Genomic DNA, 18,735 nt, shown 5'->3' on the forward strand with positions numbered 1-18,735 from the left:
CAACGCAAACTTTTTATTAAGAATGTGTGGTGAGTCATTTCTTGGAGAATGCACCATTGCCTTACCCAATCTAAAAATGCCAGGCAGATCCAGGGTGGATTCCAGATGGACGAGTTCTGTGCTGACAGAACCAAGTCTCCTGGCTTTAGACTCTCTCAAGGGTAGACTGCTATTCTTATTTTGTTTTCTTTTTTTTCTAGGCAGGCTATGGATGTAGAGGAGTTGTTGCTTTAAGCAGAGGATATTTGTGCTAGAACTGGTGATGCAGCACAGAGCAAGTTCCAAAAGAAGTAAGGAAAAATAGCAGATATTGCAGGGTGGACAGGAAAAACAACCCCAAACTTGAATAAAGTTGCCTTATCAGAGACTTCAGACAGCACCTGTCTAAATCCCTGGCTGGGGATTGTACTGTCTGAGAGTTCATGACTGGGATGTCAGTGGCATAGCAGTGAGAAGGTGTTTTTGGGAGAAGTGTTTAGTGGCTGAAATTGATTTCAGTTTGGCCAACTTCTGCAGAGTTTACTGTCAGCTGTAAATGTAAAATCAAAAGTGCAAGTAAGAAACTTCAGTGAGGGATATGAGAGATCTTATGGATCACAAGAAATCTGTGTGTGTTACAGGATGTCTTTGAAAAAGAATGTGCTAATGACAGAGATTCGTTCATTTATTTGTATGGTCTATCTAACAAAAAATATCATTAAAAGGTATTTGTGCCTGAATCACAGAGTAGTTTGGATTGGAAGGGACCTTTAAAGATCATCCATGGGCAGGGACACCTTTCACTAGATCTGGTTGCTCAAAGCTCCATCCAGCCTGGCCTTGAACACTTCTGGGTATGAAATATCTGCAGCTTCTCTGAGCAGTCTGTGCCAGTGTCTCACCATCCTCATCAGCAGGAGTTCCTTTCTTAGGTCTAATCTAAATTGCTCCTCTGTCAGTTTAAAACCAGTGCCCCATGTCCTGTCACTACAGACCTTAGGAAAACATATATACTGAAAGGATGCAATAACGTATTTGTTATCATTAGAAAGTAGAAAATGTGGTGAGACCCCATACTTCAGGAAAATAACAGAACTGCTTTTGTGCCAGCTTGTTCCTTTCTCTTTTTTGTACTTTTTTTTGCCTTTAACCTTATAGTACTTAACCAAAATGGGAAGCTGACAGTAGCTGGGCTGTTGGTGCTTAGGTGTGGAGAAACAAAGGCTTAAATGAGATACTGGATATTGAGAGACTTAAACAGTATGTTTCAAAGTTGTTTTGTTGCCTTTTTTTGGTTTGGTTGTTGTTGCTGGTTTTCTCCATGATGTGTGCTAATTCCAGCTTCATTCTTTTTTTTCCCAAAAGCTATCTTTATAGCAGTTTAAAATACCCTCAGTGTAAGCACTGGAGAGTGCTTATTAAGTATTTAACAGGTCTTGTAAACCATCACATATCCAACAGCTTTTTGGTAGTGACTTGTGATAGTTAAGAGAAATTATTCCAGAAGAATGATATATTTTCTTAATAATAGTGCAATGATTTTTTGGTTGAGAAGACTCTGCTATTTAGATTCCTGAGGTTTTTTAACATCTGATAGAGGAATGGGAGCTGGAGCTGAAAGACTGAGCTGCCTCAGCACAGCACTTTGTCCTGGGGTGCATCAGGCACAGCAGCCGGACAAGGGAGGGGCCTGTCCCGCTCTGCTTTGCACTGGGGCAGCCTCACCTTGAATATTGTGCAGTTGTGGACACCACAGTGCAAAAATAGATATTAAACTATTGGAGAGTATCCAAAGGAGGACAACAAAGATGGTGAAGGCACTGGAGGGGAAAGCTGTATGAGGTCACTTGGTCTGTTCAGCCTGGAGAAAGAAGAGACTGATGGGAGACCTCATTGTGGTCTACAGCTTCCTCATGAGGGGAAGAGGAGGGGCAGACGTAGATCTCTGCTCCGTGGGGACTGGAATGGCCTGAAGTTGTGCCAGTGGAGGTTAAGGTTGGATATTAGGAAAAGTTTCTTCACCCAGAGGGTGGCTGGGCACTGGAACAGGCTCCCTAGGGAAGTGGTCACAGCTCCAGCCTGACAAGAGTTCAAGAAGTGTTTGGACATCGTTCTCGGGCACAGGGTGTGGCTCTTGGATGGTCCTGTGCAGGGCCAGGAGTTGGCCCTGCACAGTGATCCTTGTGGGTCCCTTCCAACTCAGCTTATTCTGTGATTAATTTGATGTTAGCTCAAATGGGGGATGGTGCTCTGACTGGTCAGCTCTTGTGCTGAGGAAGTGGAAAGGGGCTTGTTGGGAATTTGGCCTGACTGCAGCAGAGTGGCTGATTGCCCTCACTCATCTAATGCTGCTTTGAACCTGCTGAGTCTTCCTAGATGGGCTGTGTTGAAGAGAGCGTGAAGGCTCATACTCGCTTCAACATGAAGTTGCTTTAAACAGAGCAAATCCTGTTGGCATCCAAACTTGAGTCCCTGCTGGGTGACAGCAGGGTGTTTGTGGTGCTTTCAGAGACTGAGTGGACACAGCTGAGCTGATTTTATGTAGAATCAGCTTGGGTCCAACAGTGTGTATTTGTATGTACTGGAGGCATCTTTAGTGCTTTGAAAGGATTGTTTGTTTGCCCAGCAACCTGAACTAATAATTTGTACAGGTTTAGGTTCTCTGTCTTTGAAATAATCCATGACTGGAATAATCAGCTTACAGCAAATTGGGAATTAATTGTGTATGCTTAAAAGAAAATGTACATAGAACGGCATGAAAATCTTTCAGTTTCATTGGAATTATGTTGTATTATTATAAACTAATGCAAGAATTCTCATGGCTCAGGGCATTCTGCTTAAAACAAGACCATTAGTCAATATTTGAATAAATGAGGTCAGCATTATCTTAAAATGCAGAGAACCTCCTCTGCCACATCCTTTCCTTGTGGCAGCAGAGTTTGCTTGGCTGGCACATGGGATCAAAGCTTCAGGAGCAGGAGGCAGTGTGACTGCTTTGGTACAGAGCTGTTTGGCAGGACTGGAGCTGGCACGACTGGTGTGGCTCCCTTGGGAAGTGGAAATGTCTCTGCCATGTGTCACTCCTGTTCCAGAGGCCATACAGGAGGCACCCGACCTCCTCTGGAGTTACTGTGCAGGTAAAACCTCTCATTGGTGATGTTCAACACTTCCAGTAGCCCTTGTGATGCAACTGTGTGCAAGTCCTCCATGTGGAATGTGAATGTGACAGCTCTGCATGGCTCAGCTCAGTGAAATGTCTGCTCTTCTGTATGGTGTGGCTCAGTACTAGTGACTGTACTGTTAAACAGGTGTAGACTGCATGGTCTCCATTAGCTAATTACCCTTGTTCAGTTTCTTAATAGCATAGAACTGCATCCTTACCATCAGAGTTGACAGGAATCCAGTGGCCTTGTATCAATAATGTGTTATGTTAGGATGTGGTTTCATGGCAGATTTTGGCTTTGAGCAAAGCAGCAAGTGGTGAGGGGCAAGATGAGTGGATCTGTAGACGGAAATTGCTTGTGTGAGGGACCATATTCATGTTCCAAATTTTGGACCTTTTTATATCATTGTAGTTTTAGTCTTGTCCCATGGGCATAATGCCCGTTAAATATTGTGTGTTCCTGGGTTTAATTTCAGTGAAAAACGAATTCCAGGTTACTTGCTGTGAGACTGTTCCACACTGAACTGAACCACCACAAATGAGGGTGGTTTGGAGCTTCACTGAACAGTGTACTCCTGATCTGGGCTGTAACAGGGATGTAGATATTAATCTAAAGTGGGTTTGAAGTAGTCCTGTGTCTGACCCTGCAATGAGACATCTTAAGGAGATAAACTTGCAGAAAGTTGTCACTACAAGTTTTCTCTTGAGCTGTTTCTTTATCTTATTCACCAGTATTATAAATAACTACTAATTTAAAAGCACAGAGCAGGAGGAAGGGACCAGTGAATGCACACAGAAGAAAGCATGGGATCACAACATCGTCAGGGCAGGATGTCTTGGAAATACAACTTCATGGCTTTCCCAGTCTCTGTTGGTGATGTAGCTTTATTGGGCACTGTGAGAAGGAGGTAGGAAATACTGAATGTTTCCATCTGTTCGAGGTTCAGTCCCTCAGCTGCTTCTCAGTGAGATGGTTACTGGGGTATGAAAGGAAGGGAAGGACTTTTGCACAAGACCAGTGATCAGAGTGGTTTCTCTGATAGCGGGAAATGTCCCTTACTCAGACTGATGAAGAGCAAACCTACATTTGTACCCCAAAGGAATACTTGGATCTTTGGGGAACTGGTTATTATGGTCATTTGTAAACAGGAGAGAGAAGCAGATGCAGAGCCTGGAAGAAGGAGCCTGGCTGCAGAGCAGTGGGAGCTCTTGGCCAGGAGGGATTTGTCTTTGGTTCCCAAACCCCGGTGCTCACCTTGTGCATGCAACTTTACAGGAGAGCTTTGTAGACAAACTCACAGTTCTGAGAGCAGGAGCTAAAATTTTAAGGGCAGTGGGAAGTCTGTCACGTCTTTTTATTTAAGAATCTGGGTTGTCATCAGTGCCTCAGGTCAGGGTGACAGGAAATTATACAGTATCGAAGTGGAAAGAAAACATTCTTATAACCACTACTTACGTTAATACTTACGGAGGTGTTTTTATTGTTCAGCATTTAAACACCTGAGTTCAGTGTTGAGATCTGTCTTAAGTGGCTAAACATATCCTATATTAGTATTAAACCAGCTGGAATTCCCATAGCTCACAAATTGTAGGAACATTTCTGTGGGAAAGCAACTGGAAGGAGCATTCCCCTTAAGTTCAGCACCTGATTTTGAAATAATTGTGAAGAAAATTATGATAGTTAAAAGGGTAAGATTGTGTTCTCTGTGATCTTTTGTCTGCATTGTAAACTTTGTCTGCTGTAAAATGAAATACCTTTGTAACTTTATTCATACATAATAACAGAATTGTTAGGTTCGGTTTTATAGGAGACTAAACTTCGGGCTATTATGTTGTCACGGGTTCGGTTTGTAACCGGGCACAAACACCAATTTAGTGTAGTGGTTTGGTCCAAAATACTCATTACTGTTTATCTGCTGTGAGATAAGAATTAGGAGAAATGCAAAACAGGCACCAAACTTGAAAGAATATAAAGAAGTTTATTAACAGACCTAAAAGAAGAAAAAAAAAAAAAAAATTATACCACCTTCAGAACTCTCCTCCTCCCCCCACCTTCCTCCCTTCTCCCACTGACAATATTCAAAGACAACCCTTAAGATGTTCAGTCTGTTTACCACTTCCATAATAACCTTGTTCAGTCCATTTAGAAAGAGAAGTCTCTTCTTGCTCATGCTGTGAAAACATTATCACAACGAGACAGCCGCCCACTTCCAAATATTGTTCAGTCCATTTAGGAAGAGGAGTCTCTCTGCCTGCGTGTGAGTCCTTTCCCCCGACTTGCAGCTTTTCCCGCAACTGCTTTCGAGGGTCCACTCTTGAAGATTTTTGGGGTACAATTTTAAGGTTGAGCCGTTCAGAAACAAAAACAGAGGCCCTTCTCCTTCCCTGGGAGCAAAGGGTCTTCATCATCTTCATCTTTAGGACTATCTCTGGGAGCATCTCTAGGGACTGAGGTTTTCTCCTTTCCCATTTGGAGCAAAAGTCCTCATCTGGTTCATCTCTCCCTGTCCAAACTTCTCATGAAATTACAGCTGCGTCAGCATCTGCCTATCTCAGTGCAGGTGCTTTTGCTTACGAGTTGAACACTCCACCCCCCATATCTTCATGAAATTACAACAGGATACTCTGATATATCATAGCTTCACAACAGAATTTCAGCTTTAAGCATCTCCTCTCTCTCTTTTCCCTCAGGTTTTCAGCTCTTCACAGCAATAAAAGGGTTAATCTCACCTCAGCCTTGCAGCTTTGCAGCTGGAATGTTGAATTTTTCTTATCGCAGTGGAGAGGGGGGAGAGCCGAGCCGCTCCGGCTGCCCACGGCAAGGCAGTGGGGGCGTTCCACGGCTGGAACAGGTCCATGGCTCCAGGATGGCCGTGGCCCGGCCCGGCCTGGCCCAAGCAGGGCCTGGCCGGGCCCACTGGGCCCGGCTCGGGCCCTGCAGCCACCTGTCCCAGCGCCGGAAACGAGAGAGAGCTTGGAGGGGGAGTTTGCCTATTCTTAAATGTGGATCACAGAGGTGATCACAATTTTAAGTGGCTTAGAGAATTGTCCATATTCAAACTGGCCAGCTGATAGGTTCTATCAGTTCCCAGAGGAAACTGTAAGCACTCCTTAGCAAGGACGTCCCTTCCGGGACTATGCTTGCTAACCTATGACATATGTGATAAATGTGCAAGTGGAAATAACAGTACTAATGAAGTTTGTTTTAGGCATCCAGCAACTGTCTGTTGTGATAAATTGGAAAAGCAAAAGCAGAGTTTCTAGCGTAACTGCAGTTCTGCTGGCATGGTACTTCTGGAGGCTATACAACTTTCCAGGGTTGTCATTCCAGTAAGTGACTTTGAATCTGAACTGGCCTAAAACCTGCCTGAAGAGACCTTTATGGAGCACAGCAGCAATTCTTGCTGCTTCACGTTGGACTCTGTCCCTCCAGGTCTGCAGAAAGTTTCAGCAAGGCTTCCCAATATATGCAAGGATTTCAGTTATCTGATGAATCCCACTCCCCTCTTTAAAAAAAAAAAAAAAACAACAACTCTATTAAAATGTGTCTTTCATGGGATTTATTTTAAATCTGGTTTGTCTTTGTCTTTTTGGCTACTATAGAAAGGTCACTGGATTCTGACCATATTGTAATACCCTAAACAAAGTAACAAGAATGTGAAATTGTGCTCTTTGCTGGATGAGTATCTATTTCCATTGAAGACATAAGCATTCTAGAATTTTGGTGTATTTTTAGCTCTTCTTGATTTATTTATTGGTTTCTGTTTCAGGGCTACCAGAGGACCTTAGATTACCTCTGGTAGGCAACTTCAGAAAGAGTCTGAGGAGTTGAAGACATCCTTTGTTTAAAATCAGAGAAGATGGGTGTAATATGGCCGTGCTTGTTGGGGGACTTGGCTTCTGCCTTGGCACTGGCATGTGGTCAGCAGGAGAGCTGGTTGTGTAAGGTTTGGAGAAGTGGGGAGTCCACCTGTGCCAGCAGTGACTGAATACCTGGTGCAGGCAGTGTTGCTGTGTTGGCTGACAGTGGGAGCTGTTTATAAAGAGGTGTTAGATAGGACACTTTGTGCTGTGGGAAATAATGTAGTCTGTAGCTGTTAACAGGGCTGACTGGCTTTGATGTGTTTGGTCTGTTTTATCACAGAATCAAATATTTTTTAAAAGACCTGTGAGATCATTGAATCCAATCTGTGACCAAACACCATCATGTCAACCAGACCATGGCACTACGTGCCATGTCCAGTCTTCCCTTAAACTGCTCCCTGGGAAGCCCATTACAATATGTAATCACACTTTTCATCCTTTCATCATTTTCTTCCTAATGTCCAACCTAGTTGTTTCATTATTGTGTCATCAGTGAGGTTGTCATCTTACTAAAAAACAAGAGCTGAATAGATTGCTCCCACAGAGCCATCTTCCTCCAAAAATGTCCAGTCAGTAATTTTTTCCTTAGCTCTGTTGATTCTAATCAGTCTGTTGCCACTGAAAATGGGTTAGAACCTTCAAAAAAACGCCATCTGGAAGGTTCCCTAAGTATGTTGAAAAGCTGTCATGGCTGGATGAGAGAGTGTGTTTATATATGTTTAAGTGGCATTTGTTTGGTTCCATTTTGTCCCACTGTCTCTTGAGTTTTTATGGGGCACAGCTAAAGGCTTTCCATACCCTGATCAATGAGATTTCCCTGAGCCTTTTCCCAGCACTTTCAGCCTTTCCTTGTATGCAGATACTGTGAAAACTCAGGAGAAAGTTGTCTCCCCCTCTCAGGTAAACTTTGGTGTTTCTGGATGTGCTAGAAAAGCACAGTAAACCTCACAGCATTCCTGCTCAAGCTTGAGAAGACTATTTTTCATTTGAGACTTGATCATTATGGACTTCAAGCTACAGATAATTGATTTGAGTGGGGTTTGAAATAGGGAAAGCAGTGTAAAAAGCAGAGAGGAGACAAGATAGGTGCATTTGGTAGTTTGTGTTGCTGAGGAGTTCTGCTGCACCTTATACCAGTTGAGAATTTTTAAAAAACATTTTTGACCAGCTTATGTTTCTGGAGTCCTGACTAAATGCAGTGTATCTGTTCGAGTAAAGCTTTTAAGTGAGAACTTCAAGCATTCAAAAGCATTCAGAACTAGTACAAGCATTACGAAGTATAATCAGTCAACTAATGTAATTTCTAGTTATTGTTCTTACAAAGAGTTGTGATTCCTTAAAAATGTTTTCTCTCATCCTTGGACTCTGTTTTTACTTGGGTAAATATTATACTTTAGGATGTTGCAGAGGCTTATTTAATCTGGACTGTTTTGGCAGTACAGTGGTTTCTTGCCCATCATGCTGAGGTGTGAATTACCTGGATGATTCAAATAGTGCTACTTGATAATACCAAAAAGCAAAACTTACAACTGTTCTTCTTAAGGACCATATAGTAGCAAGACATGAGATGTGTAGCTCCTTGCTGTTTCACTGCCATTATATGGAAAAAAATATATATCAGATGAGACTGTCTTACCATTCCCCATCATCCTTTCCACGTCACAGACAAGGCAACAGAATTCACATCTGGTTTGTCTACATATCCATGAGAGTGAGGGTGGCATTGAGCATCACTGACAAATACAAGAGGAAATTCAGCACCTAGATTTCAAGTTTGAGAAGCTGATGTCCATTTACTGCTATTTATCCTTGGAACTTAAAGACACGTGGATGATGACTTGGAGGTTCTTCAGGTTCTCCATTGGTTGTTGGCATGACTGAGTCCATGTTTTATAGTCTGGAAAGGTGACCAAAATGAATGTGCTGTATATTTCAAACGCAAATACAGAAATGTTCTCCAAGGGAATAAATAAGCTTTCAATAGGATTGGTTCATGTTGACACAGCGTGGGTGTGATTATCTGCTGCTGCTGTGGAAAAAGGACCAGGTGTTTGGAAGTTCAAGTCACTGCTGTGAGCGCTTGCCATGACTGACACTCTGTTGTGCTCAGTTTTCCATGTTTAGCATTGTAAAGCTCTGCTATGGTGTGTATATTGAAATATGGTACCTGATAATGTGCTTCAAAACAGTGTATCATGAGAGAAATATGTGACATGGATATTTCTTACATTTTTATACATGTATATGCTTCCAGAATGGCTGTGTTGAGTTGGTTGAAAGGTGATGTTTTCATTTCCAGACTCTTAGGTGATGAATGGCTGTTGTCTTTATGATTTGTGGCTGCCAGAATTTCCTGTATGTTTGGCAGTATTTTATGTCAGCCACTCAAGAGGCAATTCTGTGCAGAAGCCAGGCAGAACTGCTCTGCTTGCTGCAGGCAGTAATGGGGGAATATGCTTTGGAACAACCTTAAGAGAGTACATTTGGCAAAAATAAATGTCTCCAGTACAAAAAGTGTGTGCTGGGGGTTTCAGGTGTGTATCATAGGCAGGTAACTCCAGTGATGACTGCTGTTCAAAAGGAATAAAATAATTTTTTTTCTTAAAGGAAGAAAGCAAAACTAAGTTTTCATGTTTATAGTCTATTGGTTTATTTGTTTATGGGTATATTCAGAAAATAGTTTGCCAGACATATAATTCAAGCATCTCTTGCATTCATGGCACCATCATGTAGTTCTCTTTTTTTACTAAGGGTTTTCTGGCTTCATCCATAGGCAGCAGAGGGTTAAAGGCTTAATTGCAATCACTGCAGCTGCACTTGTGATCAAAACTGCCCACAGATTAGAATTATACATTGATATAATGCAGCTGAAAGTTCAATATCAAGGAAATAATACTTCTTCCCATTTGATTCCTTCATTTTTAAATTAATTGTTGGATATTATTATGCACTGATAAAATAGATTTACCTGGGGAAAAACTTCAACAACCATTCAGGATTTCTGTCTTTTAACCTTGTTGTGCTCTTGTGCATTGTGATCTGCAGAGGACAGAAAGGTTTCAGCGAGAACAGTGTTTTAACATTTGGCAGTTCCTTGTATTTGACTGAATTTGAGTGAGAGGGAAGATTATTTGATTGCTGCAGGTTTGTGGAAATTACTGGCATGAACAGAATTTCTTGATGAACAAATGGGTCTGTATTGCCAAAGAAGCCCTAAGCCGTCAGTGAGCAACTCATGGATCTTGTGCAACAGATGGACAAGTATGTGAATACACTGCTGTGCTCCTCTGAGTAAACTTCATTGTATCAAAAGTAAAGCTCACTTGCTTATTCTACTTCATACAAACCAAACAACTCTGAAGGAAGGTGCTTTTTACACATCTGTGCGATTTAAGTTGTGTGATATTATCAATCACACACCTTCTGGCTGTATTGCATTTCTTGGATCAAAACTGCAGAAATGCTGTGTGCGCAGACATTAATTTTTTGCAGACAAAGTAGCAGGTTCAAGTATGAGACTTAACAAAGCATTGCAAGTATGTACTATACATACAGTGTCTGATCCTTGGCCCCAAATGTGCACTGAGTAAGAAGCACTTGCCCTGTGGGCAGTGATTCATAACTGGCAAATCTTCAGCTGGAACTTGGTGGGGAAAAAAACCATTGCCAGCAATTCCTGCCACCACACATGAACAAAACCTACCCACCACCACCAAAATATGACCTGGTGTCATATTCCTAAATTTACTTTATTCTAATAGGTGACTATCCAATTGTTTCCCCCTCTGCAAAATACTTGGGAATGTTATAATTCACAGAAGAGCATTGCTGTGAGGGAGATGCTTGTTCTTAGCATTCATTGTTAGGTTTGCCTTTTGAACATGCATGGCTTTCAAGTTGCATTTCCCAGTCTGGGTTGTACTCATTGTGCATTTTTTTTTTTTTTTCTTTTTAGTGGACTATATTGTGGAATATGACTATGATGCAGTGCATGATGATGAGTTAACAATCCGAGTTGGGGAAATCATCAGGAATGTGAAAAAACTGGAAGAAGAAGGATGGTTGGAAGGGGAGTTAAATGGCAGAAGGGGCATGTTCCCTGACAATTTTGTGAAGGTGAGTTTTCTGCATTGGCTTAGTTTTACTGTGATGGTGTGGCAGGGTCATTGTTACTGAAATGGCTGGAATACACGACAGTTGTATTTGTAACAGGATGATTTTTTTTTTTTTTTAAATGGGAAGACGTTCTAGGTGATAGATTTAAAAAAATCTTCAAAAGCGTATTAAAAAAATGTTAAGTTCTGCTGTCTGTTCTTACTCACTTTAGCATTTCTTTTGGTCTGTACCCTCACACTATGTATTTTGTGTCACTCTGACTTCTGCAGTGCACCAAGTTGTAGCCAAGGTTTTCTGCTTTAGTGGGATGAACTGATTAAACAACCAAGACTATAAAAAACCCCTAAACTTACTCCTATCTAAGACATCCAGTCGTAAGAAAGTTGGCAAAGTGGGGTCACAGCTCAGTCAGCTCACCTATAGTGAAAAGCTGCATCCTCAGGCTGTGCTGATGTGGGTTCTTCAGCCTGGATCAAACTGCTTTATTTGAAGGAGCAATTCTACCTTACCTGGGACTCTGTTGCTGGCACTGTCTTTTTTGTGATCCTGCAAATTCCTTCCTGCAAACTTCCATATAGTTCCACTGTAGATATTCCTGCCCCTTTTAAAGTGAAATGAGTTTTTTTCAAACCAGAACTATCCAGTGTATCTTACTGTGATACTGTCATGTTGTAAAACCTAAGGGAATAGTGGTCCAGTACTATAAACACTTCTTTACAGTTGCTTATTTTAAATTTGACAATTTTTCTGAAAAACTGAAAAAATAAAATTGCTCTTTTCTGATTTACTGTGGGGGATTTTAAGATTTTCCTTTTAAAATGGATGTGAACAATCCAGTTGTTCTCAGTGAGGGTCTCCTACTAAGGGAAAGTTTGTATGAATGCTTTGCACTTGTCTATCGTTTTCAAGTTGTTGGTAGTTTAGTTTGAAGTCATCTTTGGGTTTTGAGTCCTGTATAAACAGTAATTTGACCTCAAGTGGTGTTTTGATGGTTATTGTGCTGATGTTCTTAATTAGCTCTCAAGTGCTGTGTAGGAAGAAAGCATCAGACTCAGTTCTTTGCTGGTTTGTGTGTCATCAATTTGTCCTTCTGCTGAAGAGCAAAGATGGGTTGGATGTGGCATGTTTCTATGTTAATTACCAAACTTGCTGGGTGTTTTCTTGCCCTTCTGCTGCTGTGGCTTTTATAAACTTTGTTTAAAATTATTTCCATCCTGGCATCTCAGCTGCAGCTATTTTTAATTCTCAGCTGCAGGTATTTTTAATTCTCCAGCTGTTCATATGTGCATGGCATGGTCGGATGCCCTGAATTACAGGGGACAGTTTTCTAGAACACGCAGGGTTTTGGAGAAGTAGAAGGGAAGTTGTGCAGAAGAAAATTATCACTTTTGTTTCATGACAGCAGGGGTAAGTTGCCTTCTTGGTGCTGGAATTGAGTGCAGTTATGAGGCTGATCTTGGGAACTTTTCTTTAACATGGTGTGTTTAGGCTGGAAGGCTTTTGTGCAGTGGTGAGATCATGGGAAAGCATTAATTGTTATAGTAGTGAAAGTTGTGTGTTTTCTTCATGGTAAGTTCGATTACAGTTTTTTCTTAAATGTTAATATACAGGTAGTTACCGTTTGAGAGACTACTTCTGGGAAAGCTATTGCAGAAAGGTGGTGGATTTTTTGGTTTGTTGGTTTTTTTGTGGTGGTGTTTTTTTTTTTTTTTTTTTTTTTTTTTTTTTTTTGTTGTTGTTGTTGTTGTTGTTGTTGTTTTTTGTTTTTTTTTTTTTTGTTGGTTGGTGGTGGTGTGCCTTCTCCCAAGCCATTCTCATTTGCTGCTGTAGTAGGTGTTGGATCATGCTGTAGGATCTATGGGATGCTACTGTGACCAGAGTGCTACAAGTACCAAACCTCAGCAACTAAACTCAAATGGTCCAGCTCGGCCTGGTGTGCTGTTAACAACTGCAAGGTGTGGGTGACCTGCTGGAGGGAGGTGGAAAGGAGCTCAAGCAGGGCTGGACTTTGGCCTTGTGAATGAGGAAAGTCCCTCGAGAACTGGACTTACTTGTTTGCTGCCGAGAGCAACCACCGCCACTGGGAGTGGTAAGAACAGTGAGGATGCTGACAAGGGATGAGTATTGCTGACTTCTCATGACCCACGTGAAAGGGAAGGAGCATGAAGGTCTGAAAGAGGACAGAAACGTAACCAGAGAGGGCAAATTGCTGTGGACAGGGCTAAGGGTCGCACCAAGTTTTACACCTTTGGTTGCAAAATTCTGGAACTGTACTTGAATATTTATTCCTTCCTGAAAGGATCATCTTACTCTCCTGTTAGGAGTATAATTTCATGCATTAAATGGGGATCTGGCCTGAATGCATTATGTGGTTAAATTTGTGGTGGCTTTTTGGTGATACATATATACACACTGGTTTAAGAATTGAACTGAGGCCAGGATGTAACCTCTCCATGCAGACTATGGATGGTAAATTATAATTGTGTTGGTCTGGAAAAGATTAAAATTTGAAGCTGAAAGTGCATGTGTTATCCACTAGATTTGCCTTCATGTGTAAAATTTAAGAACATAATAAATACGACAGATTAAACTGGGTGAAGATAAACATATTTCCTTTTTCAAATGTTAGATGTTATTAGAGAAGATAAATTATTTTTAAAAAAAGGAATAAAAGCCTTTGATTTTCATCAACGGAAAGAGAATTGGGGGATGGTTCTAATTCCAGCTAGTTTGTTTTTGCTAATTTTGGTAGTTTGTGTCTTCTTCATCCTGTGTGAGGGCAGGAAAAGAGCTTGTTGCCTTGGTGCCAGCTTCGAGCTGTCCTTGGCTGTTGGGCAGCACAAGGCTGCTTCTTGCCTGTTTGAAGGACAAGCAAAATGTGGACAGGAGGATTATTGCTGTATGCTGCCTGAATAGGTTGGATGCCCCAGATTCAGACTGTATCCTCACTGCTAAAGCAGATCAGTCTCCTTCTGTTCCCTCATTCTGGGCTCTGCCCGTACGTTGGATTTACGGACATTTTGTGCCACTTCTCATGATTTGAAAAATGCATCTTTTCTATTTGAAGTATGACTAAGTGCTGTCAACTTCATTTTGGGTTGTTAAAGCAGGAAATAGCTTTTTGATTGTCATTCTTTTATTTCTCAAGCTTCTAAACATTGCAAAGTATTTTAAATTGTGATAGTAGGCTTGTTTCATGTTGTGGTAACAGTTGGGTCTTTGGTGTTAGAAGTGTAGCAAAGGAAGCTGAGACTGTTTTTAATTGGGTTAATTTATTGAACAGTGTGGGTGAGCTAAGCACTCTGTGACTTTGAAACACTCCTATGGAGAAGGGAATTCATGGAAGCTTCCTGTGGATACTGATGTAATGCTGGTGCTTGGTACCTTATAAGGCTGGGTATTCTTGGTTTCTACCCAAGCCTTTTGCATATTGATGGAGAAATCCTGGAGAATGATCAGAGCTTGGTGGTTCCTGGTGCCAGCTGGGACCAGGATTTTTTCTGTGAGCCCAACACTTGATGGGTTAACCAGCAGTTTGAGATGGTCTGTCCCAAAAGATGCAGTTCTTGGTGCTGACTTCCACTTGCATCATTTTTCTTTAAAAGAAAGAGAACAGGTAGACTCAGCTAAGAGGAACCCCACAAAGCCTCTGAAACATCCTCAGATACTACTGTGCGGCGTCACTGTGTGGGATGGGGAGCGGGAGGTGCTGTAAAGGTTGGGTGGGGAGTCAGTGAGTGGGATGTCCAGAGCAGTCCTAAAACCAGAAGATGGTGGTAAATGTACAGTTGAATGCAAGTAGGTTAAAAAAGAGTGCAAGCAATTACACTGCCTGCTTGTGAAGCTCATTTCCTTGAATTCACTTTTCAGTGCTCAGGCTTCTTAAAGACGTTCTGCCTGTTCTGCAGAGCTGGATTTTGGAGTGCGCATGTTTCCAATGTTATTAACAAAACCTGGTGTGAAATTCCTGTTTGAACTGTGTGCGTATCCTCTTTGAGTGGGGTTGAATTAGCGTTCTTGTTTCTGACATTGTTATTGCTGTTTTTCTGCTTCTTCCTGTATGGGCAATTTAAAATAAACAGCTTCATAAATTCCTTAAAGGAATTAGCAGCGGAACCTAGCACATTTCTATTGTTTTCTTTGAGAGCAGCTTTTCCTTTCTAAAATCCATCACAGTGAGAAATGTGCACACATTCGTGTGTCTCCAGTGTGATTTAGAGAAATGCAGTAATGCTGTTAGATGGAACGTGTGAGGTTTTTGGAGATATTAAGGTGTGTGGAATGTGGAAAACGTTTTGATTTTGGGTTGGGTTTTATTTCTGTTTGCTTCTAGACTTTATATAATATACAGGAACAGTTCTCTGAAATTAAAGATTAAGAGTCCAGGCTTCTGCTCCTTCAGGAAATCCCCCAGACTTCCCTCTTTCTCTAGCCCAGTGAATCTTAACTCCTTTGCATTTACTTCAACAAGATGGACTAAGATTAATTTTTGTTGATTTATTTATTTGTTTTGAGTAGTTCTGTTCACTCTCAGACACCTATTGTGTTGATAACTGAAAGTGATGATTTGGTGTTTATCCTTCTGCTTATTTTTTAAGGTTTTTGCCCCTACACAGCAGACATGTTTTTCTTTTAAGAACTGAAGTTCCTTGTTTTATTTCATTTATTGCTCTCTTTGTTTTGTAAATAGCTGTATTGTGAGTAATAGGCTTTACGTGGTAGTAAAACCAGTTTGATCATAAGCTCAAGGCAGTAACTTGGATGAGGGAGGAGCAGTGGATAGATTAATCAGTAGCTTTCATCAGTTAAGGCAGAGAAGTTTGCCAGCAGGCTTTGGGGACATTGTGGTGAGCAAGCTGGACACTTCTCCGAGTGTGTTTGGGACATGCAGCACCTCAGCCTTGGAGCTGGTGCGGGGACAGCTTCCTGCCTGCACAGGTGTGAGCAGCTGCTGCCGCGCTAGCGCTGAGCCTGGATCCTCTCCAGGTTAACACGTGAACTTTGCTCACTGTGACATTTTTCTTCCTCCCCCTGGATAAAAAACCCTGCAACACTGGGCGTGTTTGAGCAAATATGTCCTTGGAAGTGGTAAGCTTGTTCTATTTTCTGTATGTTCTTAGCATCAAAAGTTGTAAACAGACTTTGTGATTTGGGGTGGTGAATGGGAACAGCATGAATTCAAGTTATGCTTGCAATATGATTTTGAGAGTTTATTTAGTATATGGTGTAAATTCTTGGTCTTAGAATTGTTTGTATAATAAAAATACTTGAGTTTGGTTTAGCTTATGTCCCCTTCTGTAGTATAGGGAGACACTTAGAGATTGCAGACAACTACTGTGCTTGCAGAAAGAATTCTTTTTTAAAAGGATGATTTGTTTCTACGTAATTCTTACTGTTCAACTTCCTGGTCTGTGTGTTTGTGGAAACAAAACACAGCCCAGGCCTCTTTTCTTCCCTTTTCATCATCCCCAGATGAACACTTCAGAGTAGTAGCATAGCTGACCTACCTTCTTTAGTTTGTCTTTGCTGTCTCTGTCCTGTGCTCTCACTTGGAGGGATGCTGTTAAACACAAGTGTGCTGTGAGCCAGTGGGAGAAGTTTTGGCTGAAAGCTCCTTCAAGCATAGCATCTTCCTTAATTCCTTTTCAAAAATAGTAAATTGACCTCACCCAGCGCTTTAAAAGGAATCATGGAGTTGGGAGGGATCGCAGACAAGACAGACTCTTCTAGGTTAATTCTAACCTGGGCATGATTAAAAAGTGTAGCAACATTAGTTCAAAAAGCAGATTGATAAATACACTTTTAAGCAATGTATATAGGTTAAGCCATATGTATTTAGTTTGAAGTAAGTAGGATGTATTTAAGGAACAGAATAAAATACTTATTTCCAATATGTTGTCATCTGCTCCTTAAAGTATTCTGTCCAAAATCTCTGCATCCACATGAGGCTTGGAGAAAATAAGATATACAGCAATTTATCAGTCCTGTTGGTCAAATGACGTTTCAGTTTATACAGCCTTTTCCTTTGCTTTATTATTGTTTTGAAGGAACTGTCACCGGAGGGGGTTGTGCAGGGAGGTGACACTGAGTGCTCCGAGCAGCACTGCTTCCCAGGCAGAGTAGGCAGCCCTGCTGGTAAGAAGGTGATGTTTGCTTCGAAGCTGGCAGTTCTTGTTTCTCAGAAACAAAGATTACATGCAAGATTGAAAGCCATATTAAGTAATTTCAGTTTCAGTGCTGAGTATATGAGAGAAGCACTGGGCTCTTTGTCTCCCAGCAAGGAGTGAAGCTGAGTGTTCAGGCTGGTGCTTTAACACCTGTTGCCAATACTATGGTGCCTCCCATTGTTCCTGCTGATTTTTCTTCGGGCTTTTTGAGAAAATAGGGCCTCTAGAGGAGAGCGTCGTATCAGGGGGTATCTTTTGTAGCCTGAGCTGCACCTGCTAATCCCATCCATTGGCATGTGTCTGGGATTTGGGAGAATGGTGATAATGATTCCTGTGCTTGTGGGGTGAGAGACAAGTCTCTGCTGTCCAGCTGTTTTGGCCTGAATAAACAAGGAAACAGTTTTTTTCCGACTGGAATGGCAAGGTAGATGGCTTGGGTGAGCCTTGCTTATGATGGGGAAATGACTGTTTATAAAAACAATAGTAAAGAAAAATATATCAACTGCAGACAGTGACAGATATAATCAATACCATGATTTATTCTTATTCCTGTGACTTTTCCAGTTGAGCCTCTGGATTGACTGCTAGGGTTCGTACCCTGTGAGGTCCCTCTGTGATGTGACTGTATCTGGCTTGAAGAGGAAAGTCTGGAGGTGTATTTGAGTTTGCAGTATAGAGCTGCTGTTGCTGACACAGCTGTGCCCACACCGCTATTTGTGGGCACCTGTGTGTCAGGTTGTCTTTTCACTGTCACCATGTCCACACAGCAATTTTGTTGCCTTGTTGGTGTTGGTTGGGAATGCATGAATTATTTCATATTCTGAGGCAGTATAGGTATCTTGTTTGGAAAGAAAGAGCATGAAAGTGATTTGACTGTTTGAATTATTTTTTTTTAATGGACTGTTAGATATGAAATGTCACAGATGCTTTCCTCAAAAGTGAACTATTTAACTGCATGAAATTTGTTGAAACGATATGGCCCTTTCCCTGTTCAAGATGAGCATCTGTGCTTTAAGATGTTGAAAAAGTCACCTGTGAAGATTTCACTTTGCATTTGCAATCTGTTGTTTCTGTATAAGAGGAAAAATCTGTAGCATTGTGAAGTCTTCAATGGCTGAATGTGAACACAGAATGAGGAAAACACTGGTGCTTCTTGTAATACTTACTATCTTAACATATATATATTCCATATTTGAAAATACTGTATTGTCAAGAGCATGAGAGAAATGGAAAGAGCTTCTAAATTTTGACTCAGTGGCAGCACTGGTATGGAACTTCAGGGAATTTAAGGTGCTGTTCTGAAGGACAGCAAGATAAAGTGTGATTAATGACCTGTGTGAGTACTGCTTAATATGCTAATTATTCCCTCTGATTTGAGTTATTCAAGTTTGTTGATTGTACCTGTGTCTCTTGCTTTTCTAAATTCTGTATCAGCTTGTGATGTAG

At 41.3% G+C, this 18,735-nt stretch overlaps 1 protein-coding gene across 3 annotated transcripts in view; it reads left to right on the top strand.

The window, feature by feature from the left end:
* LOC125323090 (CD2 associated protein) overlaps positions 1-18,735 on the top strand; it is an 82,072-nt gene that overhangs the window by 15,217 nt on the left and 48,120 nt on the right. For 2 of the 3 annotated variants that reach the window (XM_048297681.1, XM_048297680.1), the window contains exon 2: positions 10,962-11,122. In XM_048297681.1, coding sequence (XP_048153638.1) covers positions 10,962-11,122 — 161 coding nt within the window. Of the gene's footprint in view, positions 1-10,961; positions 11,123-15,998; positions 16,211-18,735 lie in introns of those variants that run through there. The other variant, XM_048297682.1, reaches the window with a different exon arrangement.

The sequence above is a fragment of the Corvus hawaiiensis genome, chromosome 3, assembly GCF_020740725.1.
Source record: "Corvus hawaiiensis isolate bCorHaw1 chromosome 3, bCorHaw1.pri.cur, whole genome shotgun sequence".
NCBI lineage: Eukaryota > Metazoa > Chordata > Aves > Passeriformes > Corvidae > Corvus > Corvus hawaiiensis.